General features: G+C 40.4%; 1 protein-coding gene across 1 annotated transcript in view; it reads right to left on the bottom strand.

Annotated features, from left to right (window-relative positions):
• TRHDE (thyrotropin releasing hormone degrading enzyme) overlaps positions 1-26,778 on the bottom strand; it is a 267,123-nt gene that overhangs the window by 107,961 nt on the left and 132,384 nt on the right. The window contains exons 4-5 of the mRNA XM_056846509.1: positions 22,357-22,511; positions 11,122-11,235 (exon numbers count right to left, since the gene is read on the bottom strand). Coding sequence (XP_056702487.1) covers positions 11,122-11,235; positions 22,357-22,511 — 269 coding nt within the window. The remainder of the gene's footprint in view (positions 1-11,121; positions 11,236-22,356; positions 22,512-26,778) is intronic.

The following is a 26,778-nucleotide window of genomic DNA, read 5'->3' as shown; positions in this document are numbered from 1 at the left end:
TTTCTCTCTTTTCTTCCTCTTTTACTGTCACTCTTTCTCCTTTCTCTCCCTCTTTTTCTGTCTCTTTCTTTGTCTCCCTCCGTCCTTTTCTTTCTTTCCCTTCGTCCTTTTCTTTCTTTCTCGCTCTCTCTCCATTTCTTTCTCCCTTTCTCTCTCTTTCTCCCTCCCTCCCTTTTCTTCTTTCTGTTTTCCTTCCTCCCTTGCCGATCGACTGTGGGCTGCACCCCCCTGACACCTCGTTTGCTCGGGCCCACCGATGGCTGCCCTCCCGCCTGGGAGGGGGGAAGCGGGGGCACCCTGCAGGCCTTCTCTGTGTGGCCTCCCCTGTGGTTGCCAACCTCCAGGTGGTGGCTGGAGACCTGGCAACCCTAGCCTCTCCCCTCCACCGGGAGATCTACACCTGGTATGGCCCCTGAATGATGTCATAAATGTGCAAATGGCCCTTGGCAGGAAAAAGGTTCCCCATCCCTGGTCTATGGGTTGGAGAAGAAGACAATGCTTGGTCAGGCAGCAATACCTGGGAACTTGCACAAATTTGTTTGAAGGCAAAAATGCATGCAGCCACAACTGACCATGGCTTCCTGCCGTGGCCAGCTAAGCAGCAGCTCCACCTTAAAGGGAGCTCTTCAGGGGCGGGCGTCACTGCTCTCACCCCCATCGCGTTGCCAGGCATTCCTGCCTGCCCCCTTTGGCCTTGCAGCCTATTGCTTCTCTGGGGGTGGGTGGAATAACAGGCTGGTATCGGGGGTTGGTGATGCAGATGCTTCCTGTGTCGCTCCACCCCCTTTGCCTATAAAAGGCATCTCTCAGGCACTGGCCTGTTCTTTTGCCTGGTGGCAGCAAATCCCACCTACCCACTCTCCCTCTGTTTTACAGTTTGTTCCTGTTTCTTTTTTGTCACAGCTTAGGCAGTTTTTGGCATTGGGACAGATCCAATTTGGGGAAGATGTGCCTGGGTGCCTGCCTTTCCCCTATTTGGGGACCCCAATAAGGGATCTTTGTTATCCCAATAAATCATTGTCTGTGTAGTTATTAACTTCCTTTCCTGTCAGGGCCCCCTTTCCCATGGGGCGGCAATCCCAATGTACAAAACCCAATGGTGTTCAAAACGCAATGAGTTTTAAGGGCGTAAATGGATTCCATTGCTGACTGAAAATATACATTCCCACCTTGCTTAAAAAACAGGCAGGACAAAAATGGATATAAATTAGGATAAGGTCCCAATGTGAAAGGGACCTAAGTAGGCCTTGCTCTGAGTAGCAAAGCTGATTTTTAGGAAGATATTGGGAGAGGCAGTCCTGGAATAAGTAGATCCTAGATCCTGAAGAGACTAATAGGTCATAATTAGCACCTCAGAGCAATAAGGCAAGCACTGAAATAACTTTATGGTAAAATACAAGAATACTGGCTAACCCCACATAGAAATTATGAACAGTCTGTGAATACTGGCAGACAATCATGGAAGCACATACTTCTTGGGCTGGTTTTCTTCTGAACTGCTATTAAAAGATTATGAAAAAAGCAAGGGATAATTGTAACAGTTATACATTGGGGTTAGTAGGTTACTTAGCTAGTGAGTTGAGAAAGGCATTTGAATTTGGAGGGGCTGTGGGTCAGTGGTAGAGCATTTGGTTGGCATGCAGAAACTGCCGGGTTCAATCCCCGGCATCTCCAGTTAAAAGCGTCAGGTAGTAGCTGATGTGAAAGGCCTCTGCCTGAGTCACTGGAGAACTACTGCCACTAAGTCTCCCGGCCTCCAGTTGGGCTCTAGAAAATGGTGAAGGCCTGTGGATCAGTGGAAGAGCCTCTGCTTTCCATGCAGAAGTTCCCAGGTTCAACCCCCAGCATCTCCAGCTAAAAGGACCAAGCAATAAGTGAAGGACCTCTCCCTGAGACTCTGGAGAGCTGCTGCCTGTCTGAGTAGACAGTACTGACTTCGATGGATCAATGGTTTAATTTAGTATAAGACAGTTTAATGTGTTAATGTGCTATGAGTTACCAAAATTTTCAAGTGATTTTTAGGAAACAAAAAAAGACACTATCCAAAGATCTATTATTGAGTGACTACAGTTTCTCTTTAAAAAATCAGCACCTTCCAGAACTCAGTCAAATTTCAGTTAGGAGGTAAAGATCACCTTACAGTTGCTTTCTATACCTTCGTAAAAACACTACAGAGATATTACTCAGGGCTGATGCACACATTACTGATTCCATGGGTCCAAGGTCCCCAACCTATTTCCTGTGAAAGTCACATGTGAATTAAGCATTCTCAATTGCCTTATACCTGGTGCCCAAGTCAGACCATGGCTGGGACATGCATAGAGAAGGGGGCTTCAGCCTCCTCTCCGGCATCATTTTACTGGCCTGAAATGGTGGGTAGGGCACTATTTGGCCACTGGGGAAATCTGTTGGCAGAACCTCTGGATTTCCCCAGTGGATCAAATATCACATCGCTTGACCACTGGAGGTCAGGAAAATAGTATGGGAAAGAAAGCTGAAGCCCCATTTTCCCATGCACCACAGCTGCAATCTGAACCAAGCGCTCCATGCACAGGAACTGAGAATAAACCACAACTCATATCTGACTATCACATGGGAAACAGTGTGTTGACCCTGGACACACACTATGTACTTCACAGTGTGTGAATCAGCAAACACAATCATTTATACTGCTAGGTCTGGAAAGCAAAACAGCAGTTGTTAAAATAAATGTGGCTAAAACACTGTCCCTATTTTCTGCCCATTTTTGCTTAGAATTATAAATTGTACAAAAGTTTTCCAACAAAAAGTTTCAGTCAATTTCTGTGATTTTTTTAAGCAATCTGTTCCTTCTTTTTTCTTAAGGTGCAACAAAGTTTATTATCTTTAACAGCGTAAGGATAATGTAATTTGGGAGTCACTGATCCTGGTTTTATAACAGCTACTGAGGCATAAACAAAAACTTCAGACAGTTAGCATGACAATAATGCAATACTTGAAGCAGCCATATGAAAAATAGTTTTCAAAACAAGAGGACAAAAGAATTTAAGAGTGGGAGAGAAACTGTATTTCATCCAACAACAGAACAAAGGAACAACACAATGTAAGTCATCACTGATACTTAGTACACACAAGAGATCAAAAGGCTGAGCGTTAAAGGAATGTCTTTGTTCTGGGGCAGCCATTCACATGGTTCACAGATAAAGATACCTGTGTGAATAATATTTAGTAAGGTCATCCTGTTTTCTAAATCATATACCAGACAAAATGCTTGGCTATATCTTTTCTCAAGTGGATAATTTTTTACCAGATATTAACAATATGAAAGGCTATAATATCTGTCCAAATTATATACATGCACAACATTACATTCAGCAATTTGAAAGAAGAACTGATCTACAAAAGAGGGGGGGAAGTCTCTTTTACCAATGTTTAAAAGATTCATTATTACTAAGTGTTACTGGCCATCCTCCCTCACAACAATTTAGGCAGTTCCCTAGGCCTGTTCGGCCCTGGATGCCGGCGGGCGGGACAATGTTGCTGCACCTGCTTTTTAGCAGGCGCAGCCTCGCTGTTTTCAATGGGGCTTTTAGCCCCAGTGAAAAATTTTAAAAAGCCTTTAAAAGGCGTGCAGAGAATGGGTTAGGAGGCGGCACGACTGTGCCTCTTCCCCACCGTCCCCGCACGCCAGCAGCTCAGGAATGCGCTGCAAAAGCTACCCTAAGAGATAGTAAATTAGGCACCAGGTGAGCCTCAGAGCAAAGGGCATTCCAAATGCAAGATGCCAGCATAGAAAATGCTGTCTCCAGTCTCTATCTGCCTCAGCTCTGAAGGCAAGGACACAGAGAGGAGGGCTCGAGAAGCACACCTCCACTGGTGGGTTGGAGTACAGGAGGAGACAGTCCTTCAAGTACCCTAGCTCCAAGCCATTTAGGGTCTTAAAGGTAAGAACTAGCACTTTGAATTATGCCTCGAAACAAATGGGTAGCCAGGGCAGATTGTTCTGCACAGAACAATACTATTCCCAGAACCAACCTCTCACAATAGCCTGGTCACCATATTTTGGACCAGCTGAAGTTTCTGGACCATTTTCAAAGGCAACCCCATGTACAGTGCATTACAGTAATTACCTTGAATATCATCAGAGCAAGGATCACTATGGCCAGTTCATGCTTTTTGAAGAACTGTAGTTGGCGTAACAACCAAAGCTGATAGAAGGTGCTGCTTGCCAGAGAATGCCGCAATCTCCAACTATAGGCCAGGATCTAGCAGCACCCCCAAACTATGAACCTGCTTCTTCCAGGACAGGCAGTCTCCCAAGCAGCTTATCCACTGACCAGTAGCTCCCCAATTTTTCTGGATTCAGTTTCAGTTTATTGGCCCTCATTACTCTCTCCAGGCACCTATTCAGGACTTCCACAGACCCCTCCTGACTCAGCTGTTAAGGAGAAATAGAACTGCACGCCATCCAGATATTGGCGACAACTCACTTCAAATCCCTGCACATCCTCTCCCAGCCATTTCATGTAGCTGTTAAACAGCATGGGGACAAAGATAGAACCCTGTGGAACCTGACAGCTTACCATGGGGCTAAGCAGCAGTCCCCCAGCACCACCTTCTGGTGGAACCATCAAGCATGGTGCCCCCACTCTCAACCCAACCAGGCTATCCAGAAGGATACCATGGTTGATGGTATTGAAGGCTGCTGAGTGATCAAGGATAATCAATAGGGCACAATCCAGCTTTAACTCATCTGATAAAGGAGAGGAAGCCCAAGGCCACTTCCATCTTAGACCCAGGCCTTAATCTAGACTGAAATGGGTCTAATCTGCCTCCTCCAAGACCGCTTGAAACTGCATAGCAACCACCTACTTGAGTACCTTGCCTATGAATGAAAAGTAGCTACTGGGTGGTAGTTATTTAGGTCATTTGGGCTGCCTGCCTAAGGAGGGGTCTCAAAATGATCAGAACTCCCAGTCTTTTAAAAGCAAATTCATTAGAGCAAAAAAAATATTTTTAATAATGAACACATACGACAGAAACAAATTAATTAACTATTATTGTGGGGAAAGGAAATTAATTTGTAAATAATTGTAATAGATTGTTATCACTTCTTACAATCCCTTTAGTAGTATGCACATGAATATTTCCACATAGGAAGGAGAGGTTAAATTGTGAAGAAGAAAAAATCCCAAAGATGTGCAACTGTATGAGGAAAAGGCAAATTAGAACTAAAACTACACTTCAGATAGAACACATCTGTTCACGTGTGATGTAAAAAAGCAAGGAAGATTAAAGTACGACTGTTACTTAATCTTAAAAGCATAAGAAGAGCTCAGCTGGGTCAGCCAGTGGTACATCTAGTTCATCTTGTTTCATTCAGTGGCCAAGCAGTAACCCTGCAGGGCAAATAGGGCAGAGCGGCTAGAACACTCTCCTGATAATGCCTCTTAGCATTGGTAGTCAGAGGTCTACTCTCTCTGAATTTGGAGGTTCTCTTTATTCACCATGGCTAGTAGCCATTAATAGACCTCTCCATTGTGAGCCTGTCCAATCCCCCATTAAAGCAATCTATGCTCCATCTTCCTGCATGGTAATGGACCAATTTTAAAACTGATACAGGAGCATTTAACACACATTGCTGCTCAGAGGCAAGGGGAAACAAAACCTGTATCTCTGTAAGGAAGGGACTGTTTGGTAAAAGAGGAGGGTAGGTAAAGTATCTGTCTAAAAAAGTAGCTGCATGTAGGACAGGCAGACCAACTTCGAGAGGGAAGGTTGTGGCTCAATGGTAGAGCATCTCCTTGGCATGCAGGAGGACCTAGGTTCAATCCCCAGCATCCCTAGTTAAAAGAATCCGGTAACAGATGATGTAAAAAACTTCTGCCTGAGACCTTAGAGAGCCGCTGCCAGTCTGAGTAGACAATTCTGACTTTGATGGACTGATAGTCGGATTCAGTGTACGGCAGCTTCATGTGTTCAGATATGTTCTCTACAAATGTAAACAGTTCACTGAACATTCCTTATTTTTTTCCTGAAACAGATGGAATATAATCCTTCCCCCAAATCAGAGAAGGGGCAGCTACTATGCATTTTGGTTGTCTTCTGGATGCCTGCAGACAAATTCCACTAGCAACTAAAATATAAAAGGAATTAAGGCAAAACTGTAATAAATATTTAAGCTTTGAAATTAAAATACTCATACCAGGGCTGGAATTTCTAGAGTTTCTTTCGCCCTGTAGGTTGTAAAAAAATACAGAAGATTTTTTTATTTATCCAGCAACTAGCAGGTATAAGTTTGCCTATATCCCTATCATGTTCAGATGCAAATGGATTTCTTTTCAGGTTCTCACAGAAAGTTTTCTTTCTTTGCCTGAAAACAGAGAAATAACACTAGAGACTTATTTCATTGAACAGTTACTAGGGGAAGATGTTACACTCCATGTGGTATTAATTAAAAGTTTCCTTTTTAGTTTATTTGGAGCCCTTAACCAAGAAGAGAAAGATGAAAGGGTATTTTTGAAAGGAAAGTGAGAAAATGAAGTCATGTCTCTTTCCATGCTGAGACAGCATGGTATTTATGTTGGGCTAGAAGGATCAAGTAGGCTGTACCTCCAATATAAGATGCCAAAATAATAATGAAATAAATCAAGGCAGTCCATGTTTAAAAAGTCTACTTCTGGAAATTTTAATAATTTTTTCCTGATGTGCTTTGTGAGTCTCACAAAGTGTCAGAACATTTTTACTGAAGGAGATAAATGCTTTGGCGGGCAGTTTTAAGTCAAAGATATGCACAAGCTTAATCACAGCCTTCATTTATTATTATTTTAATCCTGTCTATTAAGGAGAAAGGCAATAGAGACTGTTCATCAGAGTCTAGGCTGTGCATTTTGAGATTTCCTGAGTATTTAGTTTAATGAAGTTTTAGTTTAATGACTTCTCATTAATATTTATTTTTACGCTTAAACAAGCTTGCTCGGAACAGGGTTTAAAAGGGAAATGATGGTATGCAGATATTTCACCGTTAAGCTAGTTTCAGTTACCAAGAGAAATGACATCATCATCTAGAGCATGGAATACTGTACTGTGATGAATTGTTTTGGTTTTTTAAAGAAAAGATGAAGTACATCTGCATGACTACTGAATTCTACATGTAAACTTCTCCTGGAATGTCTCTACCACATATCTCCAGTGACTGTGATCAGAATTTTTTTTAAGGGATCATGATTTTTTTTTAAGAGAGACAACTACAGGAAAGACAAAGCAGCCCTTTCCTAAAATACCCTAACCAAGGTAGGAGGAGAATTCAATGTGACTGCCAACACTGATGTAGTCTGCCTTGACTCATCCAATAAAGTTGTCAGCATATCCAAACTTTTATAAAGTGAGAGAAAGGGAGAAGGCCACTGAGCCCTGTGAAATGCTTTCTCAGCATTGAGTGAAGTAGTGACTGCTAAAGCATTTGACACTTGGTATTTTATGGATGAAAAGGATAATCACTCACCAGCAATTGCTTTTGTCATAGTCTTCTCTGCTCTGTTCTACTAACACAGACATCCAAGGACAGAAAGCATGTCAACCCCCATCTACACAGAAGTGGGAAGGAAAATTCTTATAACTTCCAATTCCAGTGCACACTGTTTAGCATTTGTAAAGCTTCTGTATCTCTCTGAGATACATACAGAAAAAGTAAAATCATTGGGAATACTTTGTAGATGATTGTTCAGTTTTAGAACAAAGAAATCCTGGTATTTACTGATCCCAGCAATGATTTGGATTTCAATGTACAAGACTCTCAGTTGCTCCTGAAATAACTGAAGAAATCTCTGAAAATGCCAAACAGCCCCTAAAATGTCTGTTGACAGTACTAGAGGTAGTCACAGTAGGACACAGTTAGTTACCACTTTTAATATTGTTAGCAAAAGATGATATTTTGTGTGGTGAAAGAAAAAAAGTTTTGCCATGTAAGTAACATCTTGTAGTAGTACCGGACTGCAAAGCAGAAATATACAAAACTGATATGAGAAGTTAATATCTGAACATATTAAATCCAAAGATGAGGATCTATACAGCAAGATCTTACAGCTAGCAGGTACTGTGGTCTGTGGATCCAAAATAACCATTCACCATATTTGTATCATTTATATCAAATGTTCTGATAAAGACAGCAAGAACATTTTCTTAAGCACTAAGAACTGAAAACTTGAGTTGAATTTTGCTTGAAACAAGCAATGAAATGGATTTTCAGCTCAAGTTTGGACATGTGGAAAGTTGTTCAACTTGTGAAGGGGTGTATCTTTTGATCTCTGAGTTTGACAGTGAAGATTTCTTGCAAAAGAGGAAAAAATTTGCTAGAAATAGAAATTGCCCTAAATAGCTACCACTCAGCAGCTGATATTCCAGTCTTGGACATGACACTTAAAGGGGTGGTGGCTACACAGCTTCAAGCAGTTTTGGGAAAGATTATCCAGACCCACCAATCGAATTTAGGCCTGGTTTTGGGACAGAAGTAGCCTTGGTCATCCTTACTGATGACCTTTGCCAGGGGGAGAGCCTCCCTGTTAATTATCCTGGACCGTTCAGTCGCTTTCAGTACCATAGTATCTTTCTGGATAGGCTGGTTGTGTTGAGAGAGTGGGGGGGGGAGGGTTGCCTTGGTGTTCTGTTGTTACTTGACTGGTTGCTTCCAGAAGGTGCTGCAGGAGGACTGCTGTTCAATCCTGCTGCATTTACATTATGAAGTTCCACAAGATTCCATTTTGTCCCTTAATATGTTTAAAGTTTAAGTGAATCCTCTGGAAGAGATCATCTGAGCAAGAGGCTAATGTTAGGACAAAATATGGAGAAACAGAATGGTTTCTAATTGGCAAAAATGTCAGACAAGGATGTATTTTATCTTCCTATCTCTTCAATCTATATGCAGAACAAATCGTAACGAAAGATGTATTAGATTTAGATGTAGGTGGAGTAAAAACTGACGGAAGGAACATTAATAATTTGAGATATGCAGATGACACCACATTACTAGCAGAAAATAGTGAAGCCTTGAAATTATTGCTGATGAAGGTTAAAGCAGAAAGTGCCAAAGCAGGATTAAACTGAACATCATGAAGACAAAAGTAATGACTACAGGGAACTTATACAACTTTAAGGTTGACAATGAAGAAATTGAAAGTGTTCAGTATTTTCTATTCCTTGGCTCCATCATCAATCAGAAAGGAGACTGCAACAAATCAGAAGGAGATTGAGACTGGGAAGGGCAGCCATGAAGGACCTAGAAAAGATTCTTAAGTGTAAGGATGTGTCGCTTGTGACAAAGAACAAGTTAATTCATAGCATAGCATTCCCCATTATTATGTATGGGTGTGAAAAAAAGCTGACAGGAAAAAAGTTGATTCATCTGAACTGTGCTGTTAGAGGAGAGTTTTACAGAAACCGTGGACTGCCAAAAAGCCAAATGAGTGGGTTCTAGATCAAGTCAAACCTGAACTATCCCTAGAAGGTAAAATTAAACTGAGGCCATTGTACTTTGGTCACTTTATGAAAAGACAAGAGTCACTGGAAAAGACAATAATGCTAGGAAAAGTTGAAGGCAGCAGGAAAAGAGGAAGACCCAATATGAGATGGATTGACTCAGTGAAGGAAGCCACAGCACTCAGTTTAAAAGACCTGAGCAAGGCTGTTAGCGATAGCATATTTTGGAAGTCATTAATTCATAGGATCACCATAAGTTGGGTGCAATTTGAAACACATACACACATGGTGTTAATATGAGAATGATCAAATACTGCACAATTAATCAGAAATATTGCACACAAACCAAAATGTAGTTACAGCCAAGTACTGCCATCAGAACATGAATTTCCATTACACATTCTAGGGCTCTAGTGGAATGCTGAACCACTTAGTGTGATAGGTTTTCGAACCTGTTATCATTTAAGCAATTAATTTTATATTGGTTACTCTTTTGGTCAGCCATTCTTTTCGAATTTGTCAGGCACAGAAGTTTGGCTGTTGCATATTTTAATTGTACATATTTATCGCACTCAGTTTGATGTATGAAATTTCACTATTACACCTTGTTCGAGTCATGTTGAATTCAACCTTTTTTCTGCTTTGGACTATTAAATTATGATTCAAAATATTGGGAATGCAATTTACATATCAGTGAATGTTAAATTCATTTAATGGCAATTCTCATATATGCCCTCCTTTCAAGACAGCTTCTAAGACAAAATTATGCTTTTTGTTAAAATGATTACGGGCAGAACAAATGACTGGTACAGCAAAGATAAAATCCAGAGTATGGTCAATGTAGTCTATGACATTTCACTATGCTAAAATCATCAAGAGCTGCCAGATTCCATTGCATTTATAATTTGAAAGACTTCATTGTAATTCAAAATGTGTGCTTTAAAAAAATCCTTAAAATTATAATTGTTATTGTAATGATTTCCTTAGGTAAATTAAGTCTATTTACATTTGTAAGGCAGATGTCAGCTTGGATCAGAGGGTTATTTTGCTTTTTCCTAGTGCAATTATTAACAAAAATACAAGTGTGTCAAAATACAAGAAAGCAGCTTTTAACAAAAAGAATATTAGCCTCAAATATAGCTGATCCTGGTACTTAAAGATACCCTAAAACACATTTTCCAAGGTATAGATTCCATAATTTTTAATGAATCTCATTTTACTTATTTCTATCAGTGTTGCAATTGAAATGCAATGGAAATTTATATGGGGTGAAACAGAATTTGCAAGAAAGTCTGGTGTTCTGTCACTACCATCCATATTTGAAATGGTCATTAATTGAGAGATAGGACTTATTTTAGCTTTAGTTTATGACAGACATGATCTTATTTCTTTTGCAGTAAATGGCAGACTGCATTTTTGGAACACTGTCAAATGATTTCACACCGACTGACTTTATTGAATGTCTGTTACTTGCACACACCGTTTGCCATTTTCAATGATTTCTGATAATATATCATGAGGATATAAAGCTGCCTTATATTTAATCAAACTATTTGGCCATCCAATATGGTCTACTCTGCTGGCAGCATCTCCCCCATTATCTAGCAGTTTCAGAGGAAAACATATCTTCAACAGGACCTACAAAGCAAAAAGAAAGCATATGCTTACCATATTCCAGCCAGGATAAAGATAATCAGTTCCAACAAATTCAAAATAATGAGCAAAGCCTTCTTTTAGCCATACGTCTTCCCACCACACTGGAGTCACAAGGTCACCAAACCACTAAAAGAGAAGTTCTGTTAAACGATGTTTATAAAGTGCCATTTATTCACATTCTATTCCTAAAATGAAGTTAAACAAACTTTCCACAACTACTGATTCCAGAATCAATGCTCAGATTAGTAACGACACAGGCCTAGCTCACCGTGCTAACACTAAGAGATCTGTCAGCTGATCCTCCCAGCATTTCTAAAAGAAAGCAGCTAGATTTGAGTCCTGTAGCACCTTATAGACCAACATGAATTTCAAGGGATAAGCTTTTGAGAGTCAAAGCACTCTTCGTCAGACTTGAGTAGGAAAGCAGTAACTGTTGGAGAAAGGAGGTTTGTACATTCCCTCATGAGGTTTTGCCAACTGGAACTGTTGCCTTGAGTTTTTAATACGGGATGGTAAAAAGACATGCTCTCTCTTTTGCCTGCTTTTTGAACTCATGGGACTAAAAAACAGCACATAGGGTGGTTTCATCATAATTTATTCATAACTGCATAAGCCCAAATGAATTAGAGTTCTACAACACAGGGGCAATTAGGAAATGACAGAAAACATCATATATGGTTATTAACAGGTTGAGAGGATAAGAATTTACCAGATCTCCTCAGACTGACAGGGAACTATTAGACAGACAGGAAAGTTACTCAATGTTCAGCTAGGGGTAGCTGAGGGAAATCAGTTTATTTTTAAGTTAGGCAACATTTGTTTCAAGTCCAGCTGATGAAATCCATGGCAAGTGCTACTGAATTCTGAACCCTTTGATATTTTAAGCATTCAAACATAAGGTAAATGTTATGCTGTTTTACTTTTTGAGCATTTCTGTTTAGACCTTAAGTTAGGCAGTTTACAAAACAAAATGTACTCTACTATCCTGATGGCTGCCCTGGTCAAGGTGTCTAAGCAGGAAGATGACCTTGGGTTGGTCTCAAAGTGCAGCATAGGCTTCTAGAGACCCTCCCCAGTATGACATAGGGGGTTCAATTTTAATCAGTGAAACTGTCCATAGAATGAAGCCTCACTCCACATGCCAGTGATCTCAACTGAAATCTTTCCTTTATTGGGTTTTTACAGATCTCCCAGCTTCACATCTGTTTTGGCCCTTGATATCCTTTTTTGTTACCAAACATGTTGATAAGGTATTGTCGAAGGCTTTCACGGTCAGAGTTCATTGGTTCTTGTAGGTTATCCGGGCTGTGTAACTAATCATCTAAATCACTCACTCCTAGCAAACGGCTATTCCAAGAATGAAATCAGAAGGGCCATTAAACCAAACAAAAATCAGAAAACTCAGGAAAAACAGTCTCCCATAGGAAAGGTATTCTTGCCATTTATTAAAGGAGTCACTGATAGGATGGAGAAACCTTTGAAAAAACATAACCTACAAACTGTGTTTAAACCCACCAAGAAAATACAACAGATGCTACAATCAGCAAAAGACAAAAGAGACCCCCTCACCTCTGCAGGAGTATATCGTATACCTTGCAGCTGTGGACAAGTTTACATTGGGACAACAAAACGCAGCATACAAACAAGGATAAAAGATCATGAAAGATACTGCAGACTGGGCCAACCTGAGAAATCAGCAGTGGCTGAACATGGACTGACACAAACAGGACACAGGGTCTTATTCCAAGACACTGAAAGACTGGACAATTCTACCAACTATTTTGTCAGATTGCACAGAGAAGCCATAAACATCAGCACAATTTTAACAGAAAAGAAGAGAGTTTAAGAATGAATAAGGCTTGGCTTCCTGTCTTGAAAACCACCAGACTAACAAAGACTAACAATAGCCATGCAGATTAGCTTTGGATTGCACACATTAACAGATCACTTCAGGATACAATGGTTCCATATTAACATACCACACCCTCATTAGCACATTATCTGGATACTTACAGGACAATGGTTAGCACATTACCTTTGTTACTTTTTGCAGGAAAATGATTCAGCTCAAACCCAACCCCTTTCTGACTATGTATTACTCTTCCTACACACTTGACACTGAGATACACTGTCCTTCAGTATTACTCCTCTGAAGATGCCTGCCACAGCTGCTGGTGAAACGTCAGGAAAGAAAATACCAAGACCACGGTTACACAGCCCGGATAACCTACAAGAACCAATGTTGATAAGGTGTTTCTCTATCATCACCTACAGGCTTTACCTTTCAGTGCAAAAGGATTATCTACTAGATGTACTAGACACCCTCTGATAAGTTTCTATTACAAACCACAATTTGAAAGTTACAGTTAAATACCTTTCAAAGAAATCAGAGGGACCAGAATTTTTTTTGTTTATAATGAATCTGTAGCGTAACAAAAAATGGCCCTTAAATCTTGTTGCATTGCTGAAAAGAAGGAAAGAAGCACAAAGCCATGCTTTTCAATAAGGGTTTTCAATAAGCAGAACAGAGAACACTATCAGTGCAAACCTAAGCAGAGTTATACCCTTATAAATGCAATAAAGCCAATGAATTTAGAAGGATGTAATATTGCTTAGGATTGCAATTACTGCTGCTGTGGGACTGGCACAGAGAAAATGTGGAAACCTACATTGCTGAAGCCCCGTTACTGCTGCACTGTACTGGCAGCTACAGGAGCAACAGGCAAAGTATTCCTAAGTAGAAAACACCATATTTTGAATTGTTCCCTATTCTGTCATATAATTTCTATATTACCTCCTTGGAATTTTGTATTACTCTACCAAGATCCCAGCCAGCATTTAAACTGACTAATGACAGACACTAAGGATAGTAAAGTAATAAAATATCTAAGGACCAAAGCAGACATCATGCTTGAAGTCCTGTGAATGAGCTCCCAAGAATTTTCTTTCTTTTAAAAAACAAAAGGGGACAGGCATGTAAGCTCCCCACCCCCATCCAACACTTTTTCTTTTCTGTAAGAAGAAAAATATAGATGCTTATGCAGGTCTTCCACAGTGGGTAGCCGTGTTAGTCTGTTTGCAGTAGTCAAAAAGGGCAAGAGTCCAGTAGCACCTTAAAGACTAACAAAAATATTTTCTGGTAGGGTATGAGCTTTCGTGAGCCTACCAGAAAATATGCAGGTCTTGATTGGGACAGGCAGAATAAAAATGTTCTTAATAGATAAATGCAAACTAACTGACCACTATGTTCACCTTTGGAGGCTCTGCTTTGGGCATCCCCACCATCTGAGGCCAGATAGGTGGCAAAGTGAGAAAAGCCCTTCTCAGTCATGCCACCAAAATTATGGAAATCCCTATTCAGTCTTCGGCCAGTGGGCAAAGAATTTTGTTTCATCTAGTATTCCTTCACTGCCTGACATTGTCCCTCTTCCCTGTTCCTTTCCTGTTTTGTTTTAATTATTTTTAATTGTTATACATTTTTAAGCTTTTAAAAAATGTTTTTATTGTTCACTGCTTGGGGACCCTGTTTGGTGGAAAGGTGGCTTAAATAAAGCTGTCTGATGGCTGTATTAGTACAGTATCCTTAACAAGGCATTAACTAGATGCAATAAAAGAAGTAAATAAGAACCAGGACATTTTTGGAATTGCTCTTAAAACCTTGATCTTTATACATTTCCAATGGCATCTTGAAAATCAACATACTGTATAGTTCCTGAATAGTATTGCTAGCAGTCCTTAAATGACCTCTTCTCTAATAAGTTGTATAATACTATTTTTAAAGTTCCAGATATAGATTTTGCATTCATAGCACACAGCCTCAAATTTTACCAGTTAATTGTAAGCTAAAATGGTAAGTTTCTTTGGTTTTTATACAAATATCTTAATATTGGATCAATAAACTGATCGTTCACTTAATTAAGATTTCTTTAATTAAGTTACAGCTTGCAGTAGCCAAATAAACTTACCGTATTACAATTTCCTTTAAAGCCTAAGTCAGTATGAATACTCAATAAGGCCATCAAATACAGTGGAGCAGAGGAGTATTTATTTCCCTAAGCCATGCACACATTAGGGAAGGAATTAAACATATTCCGAATTAGAAGAAAAATTAATATTAATACATTGAGAGATTAGTACTTCACTACTTATATGTCGAAATTTTTCCAACTTGCTAAAAGCTCTTATTCTGTCATACAAAATATATATTTAATAGATGAAAACTAGAGGGGTAGAAAACTTGACACAAGACACAAGATATACATTTTCTTTAAAGGAAATGTCACTAGCCACTGAAATAATTAACCTAAGAATGGATGGGGAAAGTTTCTTCATTTCCTTTCCATTAAACCCCTGTGTGGCTCTTAGGATATGCACCAGCACTTGCTGGAAGGTGTATGCTTGAAGCTGAGATTACAGGGCACAATTTTCTGTTCTATGTCAGGAGGTCAGATTAACGGGTCATAATATTTGCTTTTAGCCTTGAAAAACACCAATATGAATGAAAGGCTAAAAGTAATCTGCAGGTTTTTGTTCTACCATGTACAGCTGAACTGAGCAGGAAAATAGTATGGGAGAGGGACATTTTGGTCCCAGCAAATGACAGATACTAAATAGGTAAGAAGGTGCTTTTAATTGAGCCAAATTGTACCATGGCAGGAATATGCAAGTTTTAGATTGTCACATTATCTTTGATCAGGCTAAAATCCCTAACTAATAAAAAAGGAGCCTGTAACTTACTAATGAGCCCTGACCTGGTTGGCCCAGGCTAGCCTGATCTCGTCAGATCTCAGAAGCTAAGCAGGGTCAGCCCTGGTTAGTATTTAGATGGGAGACCACCAAGGAAGACCAGGGTTGCTGTGCAGAGGAAGGCATCGGCAAACCTCTGTAAGTCTCTTGACATGAAAACCCCAAAGGGGGTCGCCATAAGTCGGCTGCGACTTGACGGCACTTTACACACACACACAACTTACTAATGAAATGGAAAATGTCTGCTATCCTGTGTCCACTTAGGTAAGAGCAAACACCATGGAACACAGAGTGGTGGCATTCATCGGCAGCAGCATTATTCGGCAGTGGCAGTGTGCTTTGTGGTAACCCCCTTTGCAGCGGCAGCAGTATCTGCTACTGCAATGACTACTACAGCACTATGGGAGTCACAAGGGTTCATCTGCAGAGGGAGCCCCAAGTGGTCCATTTCCTCTCTATTGCCTGTCCCCACCTTTAAGAGCTGCAATTCAGCTCCTATTGGAGCCATGATCCCAGGTTGCCTTCTCCTCTATTGGCTTCCATAGGCACCATGACCTGCTCCCCATAAGAGCTGTAAGCCAGCCTTCTGTGGGAGCCACATTCAAGGGCCCCCAATAAAGAGCTGCTCATCAGTCCTCATAGGAGCCATGATCCAGAGGCCCCCAAGAGCTGCAAATCCGTCCTTTTAAAGGCTATATCCAGGCCATCATAGGAGCTGCGATTACACATAATTTAAAATACAATATATTTAATTGCAGAAAGTAGCTAAACTATTGTAAATGACCCAGAAACACCAGAACCCTACCTGACAGCCCATTCCTGAGCATACGGCAGCTGGGGATGGCATAGCCCAGGTGCCGCCTCCAAAGCCATTTCGCAGCTGCCAAAAGGTTGAAAAAAGGCTTTTGGAGGCTTTTTGTTTTTTTAAATGGGGCTTTTTGCCCCATTGAAAACAGCGAGGCTGTGCCTATTAAAAGCAGACACAGCAACAATGTTCATCCCAGCGACATACATGGGGCGAAAGGGGACAGGACGAAAGGGGACCTACAGGCAGCTCCGCCCTTGGCACGCCCCAGAAACGCCCCCAGGACGCAGGCATATCCCCCAGAATGCCTCTCTGCCAGCCTCCCCACCGGCAGCCATGCCATCCTGCATGGCATAAATGGCACAGCCGCCAGTGGCCAGGCCACTTACACTGGTGCAGCCCCATCCTGGCCTTCTGAGGACTATCATCCTCAGAAGTCAGGAATGTGCTGTGAGTGAGGCCCATGATACAGATCTATTGCTAAAGCTGAACAGCTTTAGCTCTGTAAACTGCATGGATACAAGACAGTTTGGGAACCATAAACTAGTTATTTGGAAGGAAAAAAACAAGTGTGGTTTTCCAATCTATACACTCGGAGGCTGAGATAGCGTGAGAATTTTAAGTCGTCAGGAAGACTTCTATATTTGAGAAGCATACACATAAGACAACAGGAAATATCATGGTGTATTTTAAATAAAGAACATTTCCATCGTTTTAGAATTGGTTAATTTCCAGTTAAGCAACAGTGAATAGCTCATCGGATTTTTATTTGAGCATTCTCACTGTTCAGTTTGAATGGATCTTATCATATGATTTCTTTTGAAGGGAGAGATTAGCTGGAACAGGTGAGATGATAATCCTCTACTTACTACAGTTAATCAAGAGTTGAAGAAAGCTCTGTTCATTACATTCAGACAGCAGTGATCTCCTCTTGGCTACCTTGTGAATACTGAATAGATGCTGCACCTCTGATTGATTTGTAGGAATTAAAATGTAGCAGCCCAATATATTTAATAACTAGAGACAAGAAGAACGGCTGGTGGCACAAATGTTCTGCAGTACAGGTATAATCTTGCAAAACAAGAGAGAGGATTTGGTATTATTTGATTAAGCTTCAGGCTCATGTACTTCCTCCTCCATGTCCTCTAGTTCCCTCATGTGCTTCAGATTCAAGCAGTTAATTTCCTATTACCACAAACCATAGTTTGCTTTTACAAAAACAAAAAACACCTGGCAAGCAACTGTTTGCCCTCCAAACCACAATTGCAAACAATACGTTTGGAGAGACTGGAGTCTGCTGACTGAGAGGCGACAATTCTAAATGGGAATTAACTGAATTGAGGAGGAAGGAGATGAAACAGGGGCACAAGGTTCATTCATTTTGCGCCAAAGCATGATTTGGCATTACATGCGAGCCAACCATTAGTGGCCACTACAGAGCTCTGAATTTTCAGATTGCACTCCTTCAAATCGCTGAAGGCTGGAATCAAAAACAGTAAAAGATTCTACAGTAAATAGCTTCGGTTTAACATTTGCAGACATAGGGCTGAATTGTGGGGACTGAGAGCGGAGCGAGGAGGCAGCTCCTTAAATATCGGCTAGAGGACTTGAGTGAAAACCTCAGGCAATGCTCTGGCTGGGGAGCCCCTGCCCCTTGCCCAGGCCTGATTGGCCCATTCAAATCCCACAAGCCAGGAGATTCCCTCCCCCCAAGGGCCCTGATTGGCCCAGGAAGCTTCGGCTTGGGCAGGAAGGCTAAGGGGCAATGAAGGGACCTGGCGCAGCCGTCATTTACCCGCAGCGCCACTGGCCAGCTGGAGGGCTCCAAACACATGGAGCTGCAACGCTGCAGCAAGCCAGTTTAGGCCCCCCCGCCCATGCTTGCAAAACAGGATTCCATTGAGATGGGGGCCTGCACTTTTCTCCAGTGGTCCCTGACCTGGATAGACCCAGGCTAGCCTGATCTCGTCAGATCTCAGAAGTTAAGCAGGGTCAGCCCTGGTTAGTATTTGGATAGGCAACTTCCAGTGAATGCTAGGATTGTGACATGGAGACAGGCAACAGCAAACAACTTCTGAATGTCCCTTACCTTGAAAACCCCTTGGGGTCACCATAAGTCAGCTGTGACTTGATGGCACAAAAAAATGGCATTGTGGGGGGGGGGGAATGCTGGACTGAGGTTAGTTACCGTAGAGCCTTTCCCCTTACTAATCAATTGCCTTCCTGGATTTAGGGCACATTTTATTGCATTTGTAGGAATTTTGTTTGTTTGCTTAGTATTTGGCAAACCTAATTATTTTTAATGAGATGATGCTGGGACAACAGATCAAGTAATGACCTGACACTACATCCGTTTGGGGTGTGTTTTTATACTTTGTGATGGTGGTCTACAGACGGATGCCTCTACCTGGGAAGGGTCAGGGCTCTAACTGCTTAGGGATGATGGCATGCCACTTTCCTTCTCCACAGTAGAGTCCGAACATCCCTTCAGAAGAGGGGCCTTATATGCAAAAACAGATGCCTGTGATAGAGGGTAAAAAATGATGATATATGTGACTGATACATCCTGCAAAACACTTCAGAAATGAAAACACAGAAAATTGTTTAATGTTTGTAAATACAGGCTACTGGATTGGAAAGGAATTGAGCCAGGACACAGATACGCCTTACAAAATGGGCTTTTGGACAACCAACTCAAAAGTGGGGGGGGGGATCTACCTGACAATGTAAGAAATCTGGAAAAAAATGCATGAGGGATGAATGAGTCTAGATAGTGATTAAATTAAAATACAAAAGAACTCTGAAGTAGGAGAAGAATGTATTATAAACTCAAGAACCATCATTTTGCATATATTTTATACTAATAGGGGTGGTGTCAAGATTAATATAAAATTTACCTTGTAAATTCTCAACATTATATAACAGATTCAGTGCCTAACTACATGGTGTGTTATGGGATCTCCTGAAGTTTTCAACACTGAAAACCAGCCATAAAGGGATAATTTGGACTGGGCTACAGTGGGAAGGATTAACCCTTCTTTATACTCAGTTTCACTGACATAAGTAGCCCCATGCAGCTCCTATTAGCTGTGATGGAAAACAGCTCTTATGTTGACAAATCGGCACAAAAAGTATTAATTAGCCATCAGCACCGCAGCCCCGGTCTCTCTGTCTTCATATATATATCTATATGAACACACACATATATATATGAACACACATATATATGAACACACACTCACACATATACAGGAAGTAGGAAGAAAAAGTCAGATACTGTCTGCTCTTTAATGTTAAAGAAAACATTAGGAGATCCAGTTATGAATCTCACCTAATGTGCAGTTTGGTCCTTGGCAATTAAATATTTTTTATTTTATTTTTTTGCCACAAAGCTTGTTATGGTACCCTCTCAGGCCTGAAGCAATCCTGGGACACCCCCACATGGTGTACAGGACTGAAGCTGGAGTGCAAGGATGGCACAATGTCATTTAGCCAGAGATTACAAGGAATCTCCTTGCATCCATCTTGGCTGTGCAAGGCTGAAGTGAAATGACAGGGCTGGAACAGCAAAAGTTGGGCCATACCCTCCCCGGAAAGGAATGTTGCAGCATCTCCATGAAGACAAAAGAAGACCAAGATAAGCTATTTACATTTCTATACCCTTCCTGCAGTAGACTGCTCACACCCAGCCAAATCCCTTCAGTCCATTCAGATGTACCCTTAATTCCATCTAGTCTTCAGCCAAGCCCCTCTATGACTCATCTTCTGGACCCCACCTTAATCTCTAAATCTATCACTCAATGTTTGGATTCTTAATCCAAGTGTCCAGCCATCATTTTGTGATGTTCTTATTCTCCGCACCTGATTAATCCTATCGCCAGCAATCAAGCCTTTTGTCACTAGCAAGGTACAGACATTGGCAGTAATAGCTTCCAGCTACATTTTGGGATATAAGTATAGCCCCATTGGCAGCAGTAAAATCACTACCACTTCCTGGATCCAAAGTGTGAGCCACGATACTTGTGTGTATCGTTTTGCTTGCTAAGTATTGCTGGCCAGTACTAGCTTTCTTTGCTGCTGCCAGTCTGGACCTTGCTCTTCAGGAAGGTAACTATAAACCTGTCTGGGACTCTTAAACCTTTACTTTCTTAGCTCTGCGTGTGTTGGCAATTGTTTGTGCGTGTGTGTATTTTTAACCTATTTGATTATTTTTAATTAAATTCTTAAAATTCATAATAGCCTTCTCGTTATAGGATTGCTCTCCATTTGGTTTGCTCACCAGGAGCAGAACTAGTTAAAACACTCCCATGCCAACCTCTTGCATAGCTCTGTCTAGTCTCCAGCTAATTTCCCCCAATAAACGGAGACCCCTGTACTTGGCGTAACAAGCTGTCTAGCAAATCTGTTTAGCAAAGGACAGAATTAAATCAAACAGCCAACCAAAAAGTACTCATGATTTCAATGGGAAAGTTAAGAATATGTTGAACAGTAGAAGCTTATGCAGATTTACTTAGAAGTAAGTCCCACTTTAGTTAATGGGCTTTATTTCTAAAGTGCACAAGATAGCAGCATTACTGCATGATCATGTGATTAACTACTCAGACATCAGCCCCACTGCAGCCAGTGAGACTTACTATCAGGTAAGCATGCACAGAATTGCAGCATGAATCAGTCCCATCCACCGTTTACAAATTCACCTATAAATATCTCCTCTGCACAGCTCCTCTTATGCTAAATTCCAGAAAGGTAGCCATGCTATTCTGCCACAGCAAAAGCAAGAGTAACATAGCACATTAAGACCTATACAATGATACAGTTGATAATCTTTAAATTGCCACAAGACTATTCATTGTCTTTGTGAGCGATTTCCCTTTTTGGAAAAAAGTGCTACAAATGCCCTGTGTTAGTAAAAGGATCTCTTGAAACTGCATAACCCAAGCGTCATGAAGATTATACAGTAAAAACTGATAGATTCTAGGGTGAAGGCTGTCAGTTTCCAATGGGGAAAAAACAGATTTCTGTGTCCTATAGCATACTGTTCCCAACATTTACGTTCAGTTCACATTACTAAAAAATGTATAGTATGTTTAGATCAGAATAAGATGGCAGAAAAAGAATGAACGTGAAATATGTATAACAAGGGGTTATTACAAAGTTTCTGAGTATATTTAAGACTTTCAATACTCAAAGAGGCAAGATATCCATCATTTCTCAACCAAAGACAGAAGCAGGAAAAATAAAGGGGGGGAAACTACTCCAAAGTTTATGTACAAGGGAAAAAGGGAACTCTCAAATTGATTTCAGCCAATGCAAATTTTGACAAGAACAGGAAACTCAGCCTGATACTGTTAACAGTGGTGTAATATATCATTCCCAGAGACCATCACAATATAACTATATAAAGTCAAACTCTATTACAACCACCCTGAAAAGGACATTTTATAATTTTTATTGGATACCATTCTATAAAGTTTGGTGAGGAACTTCTTATTATTATCATTAGGAACTTTATTAACATTCAATTATGTGTTCCTTTTCATCATGCTCATCTCATCAAGGGTTTACACTTTACTAAAACTAAAATAAGCTTATCTAAATATCTCTCAGATGGGACAATCAGAACAGAAAACGCTTAGTGTTTTTTTTTTTTAAAAAATAAGACATACGGTGGCAAGTAATAGGGTTTTGTCTCTTACCTGATGGCATAGCTCATGTACAATGACCATTGTGACATCAAGTAAGTATGATATGGAAGAAATGCTGGGATCCAGAAGTATTCTTTGTTCCACAAAAACACTTAATCCCCAGTTCTCCATAGCAGCATAGGGGTGCTTAGGCACAGCTAATAGATCTAGAAACAAAACAAAATGTACTTTTTACATGCTTGTGGAAGCTATTAGTTTCCAAAACCCCATAAAGTAAAATGCATAAACTGTCATCAGTATTATTTTTCAAACAAGAACTGTACACAAAGGAAAAGAATTTCTGCTACTATTGCAATAAAACATATTAAAAATTATTTTAATTAGCACAGATTTCATCGATCCCCACATCTCGTCTTAAGAAATCTCTACATGCTGTACCACAGTGAGAGTTTAATTATGTATCACTCATAAAGGCACAAAAGGTTAGCATCTTACATTCTAGTGCCAGCCAGGATGAAAACAGCAGCATGTTTATTAATACCTGGCATCATTAGTGACATTTACAGTGCAATCTTAAGATCTCCTTAGGATTGTTCTCTGGAAACATGTTTTCACACGAAGTTGAGCACAGTTGCCTATCAAGAAAAAAACTTTATGGCCCCAATCCATGCAATGCTGCATCTCCAGGACACAGAAGAGCTTGAGGCTCAAAACCTCTGAAAACTTGTCTGGAATTTGGTGCCAAGAAACAGCCAATTAAGTGGTGAAACTGTTCCCAGACTGTACCTTCTCAGTCAAGGGATACTTCTAAATTTATCTCCCACTGAATTTATCCACAAATTTTGTGCACCCAGTTTCCCTTGATCTAGTTGAAGAACGACACCTGTCTAGTTACAGTTATCCTTTGTGCTGAAAATTTGTAAAGGTTACTATATATGTCTAGTTAAGTTTGCTGCAGCTTTTGTTCTTGTAAATTCTGGCTTCTTCCACTCTGTGTTGCTTTTGTCATTACTGTGAGCGTAAAGGCATGCATAGCTTCCACACATGGGAGTTTTCTGCACACTTTTTCTGACTTTTCCCTTCCATTCAAGCTCCTCAATGAGTTCACATGGGCTCTTGAGGGTATGATTGTCATAAATATCATGGTGACTTGCCAGCCTCTTTTTTTTCTTATGTTCTTTATGCATGTACTAAAACAGTTCTATCAAAATTTGAAACAGATAAGTGCCAATAGAATGTTATAGTCAAATAATGATGTAACACCACTTATCTGTTTCAAATTTTAATAGAACTGTTATAGCAATAGATCATTATAGTGCTATAACAATCTGTTGCCACTTATGTATCTCAAATTTTAACAGAATAATTACAGCATTATAGCAATTACAATTTAAAACCCCCTCAAAGTGCTCTCTTATCAAGGCAGGAAAAACTGGCGAGAAAGTGGTGTCTGCAAAGGGCTCACAGCAGGAAAAAGGCATCAAATCTAGGTAGATACTTTGTAGCACAGGAAAATGTGCACTATTCCTTCCAGAAGACATAAAGAAGGTAAAAAAACAGTGTACTGAGGATGTAAACAGAATGATTACAATATGCCATGTGCAAGCTCCAAAAAATATGTTTCAGTTTGGAAACCAAGGCAGAGAAAGACCATCTAGTGTAAGCAGGTTCTTTTCCCATTCAGGTATGATATGCACACAAGTGATCATCCACCCTAAATGACTATACATTTTTTTCGCAAATGGTAATTCACACAGCCCCATCAACAGGTAATTTTCAGTTACAACTAAATGTGTTTCTTGTTGTATGTTGTTCTGCTTTCCTTTCAGACAAACAAGAGGACCCGACTTCTCAAGTTACTGCATATCCTAGTGACAGCCAATGTGGCTTAGTGGTTAGAGTGTCAGACTAGGATCTGGGAGACACAGGTCCAAACCCACACTGTGTCAATGAAGCTTGCTGGGTGACCTTGGGCTAGTCACAGCCTAACCTACCTCACAAGGTTATTGTAAGGATAAAATGGAGGAGAGGAGAACACGGTAAGGAAATAAATAATGTACATTGTTTTGCACTTACTTAAAATGCAGATAATATATTTATTTTTTGATTAAATGCATAAAGCCTTCCCTGTTTTAAAAAAAAAGTTAAAGGAGAGTTTCTAAGGATGTGTATTTTAATTACACATATAAATCCAGACTTCCTTCCTATTTTACCATTTAAGGCCCTTTCTGGCTTCCAAATCCACATCTAATTCTCAGTTCTAAACCTCCTCTGCCTTACTAATGTTCATAGATAGAAAGAAGAGTTTGTTCTTTCCCTCTTGTCATTGAGAAACCCTACAAGAATAAACAAAAAAAAACCCCTCGATTTGCAGTCTGAAAAATCACACTTCTGGCTGAAGATATAACGCTATGATTTAAGACACACCTTTTCAACAACAGGTTGTGAGCCCTAATACCACAGCATAGTGATCTCTAACATATCATCATCATCATAACCTTTATTAGGCATCTGAACAGTGGGCAACATGTCACTTCAAAATGGTTGCCTGGTGCCCATTTATTTCTTCCCCAAAGCAAGTATCCAGTCCTGGCTTTCTTTCACCTCACTGGAGCCTCATTGGCCCTGACTGACTCTTAATGATGTAATAAATAAGGGCATAATATTGACACTATATTCTTCAAAACTATCTGGTTAGCATAAGGAGTAAGTGCTTTCTATTCTAAGCTTTGCCAAAAGAAAATTTCTGCAGTATATAAAATGGCCTGATTTTGCAATTATACAACCTTAAAATCAAAGCCATTGTTTTTATATTGTTGTGGGAGATTAACTAATCTTCTTAGCTTCTTCAAACATTTTCTATTTCATGCAAATTGTGCATTTTCATTTCGCCAATGGTTTATTATGCTTTGTCTGTTATCATAATGAATAAAACTTCCCTGATATTAAAGAGCATGGTCAAATTGGAATAATGGCCTACAGAGACAGGAAGACAGTGGGAGATCTCCTAATAGCAATCATTAAATTTATTGGATTTCAGCTGGAATTCTTTAAAGGCTTAGCTCAAGATGGAAGAATTTCCATAATAAGTAATGATTCCAATGAAATGTTGCAGTTTGTTCCACAACTGCCTTTAATATTTGTAGAAGACTTCAGCCATTAAAAAAATCAAGAGAAGCCAATATCAGAAGAAAGGCCTAATACACCAGCTGATCTGTTTGACCTATTTTCTGTGAAAGATGTTGATAAGATCCTGGGATCAGTGAAGATAATGTAAGGACCACAGCAATAAACCCTTTGTATCTATTATAAATCAGTCACTAACTCAAGGCACCTTTCCTTGGCCACTCAAAGAGGTGGTTATCCATCCACTACTTTTAAAAAATCCCTAAAGAAAAATGACATGGCCAATTATCACCCAATCTCTAGTCTACCCTTTCTGGGAAAAGTGATTGAGAGAGCAGTAGCAGACCAACTCCAGGTCTTTTTGAATACCTCATCTGCTCTAGACCCTTTTCAGTCTTGCTTCAGACTGGGCTATGGGATAGAGATGGCTCTTCTAGCTCCAGTTGATTACCTCTGTCTGAGGGTAGGAAAAGGCCATGCCTTTGTTGCTCTTATTGGACTTATCTGCAGCCTTCAATACAGTAGATGATACAGTAGATGCTTGGAGACAGAAGTAGGTATGTGAATGCGCAATGAACTGGTTCAAATCATTCATCATGAATCAAACTCAAAGGATTGCTATTGGAAACCAGATCATCAGTGTTCCACAAGGCACAATTCTATCCTCTGTGCTTTTCAATCTCTATGTAAAGCCCTTAGGTCAATTCATTCATAGTTTTTTTTGGCGGGGGGAGTTAATTGTCATCAATGATGATGATACCCAGCTCTGTATATCCTTATCCAAGTCTCCTGGTGATGTGGTAGAGGTCCTAAATTGCTGCCTGGCAATTTAAATTGGTAAATTGGCTAAGAGCAAACCAAGTGAAACTAAACCCTGAAAAGACAGAGGTAATGTTGGTTGGGAGGGCAGAGATCTTGAAGGACATAAGATCTTGGGGAGGGGCTGTGGCTCAGTGGTAGAGCATCTGCTTGGCATGCAGAAGGTCCCAGCTTCAATCCCCAGCTTCTCCAGTTAAAGGGACTAGGCAAGTAGGTGATGTGAAAGACCTCCGCCTGAGACCCTGGAGAGCCGCTGCCAGTCTGAGTAGACAATACTGACTTTGATGGACCAAGGGTCTGATTCAGTATAAGGCAGCTTCATGTGTTCATGTGTGACATTGTGCTTCCCACATTTGACAGAGTTCAGCTGACCCTTTGCTTACTTGGTTAATGCAGCTCCAAAAAAAGGCTTTCTCTCAACTCAGCCTAGCCCATAAGATGGTCCCTTACTGTGATACTGATCTGGCCACCTAGATCTGTGCAATGGTGACATCCAGACTAGACTATTGTTTTTGCACTGTACATTGA

Source organism: Euleptes europaea, chromosome 3, assembly GCF_029931775.1.
Source record: "Euleptes europaea isolate rEulEur1 chromosome 3, rEulEur1.hap1, whole genome shotgun sequence".
In the NCBI taxonomy this organism is placed as follows: domain Eukaryota; kingdom Metazoa; phylum Chordata; class Lepidosauria; order Squamata; family Sphaerodactylidae; genus Euleptes; species Euleptes europaea.
Note: the sequence above shows the minus strand (reverse complement) of the source record. Positions and strands in the feature narration are given on the sequence as shown.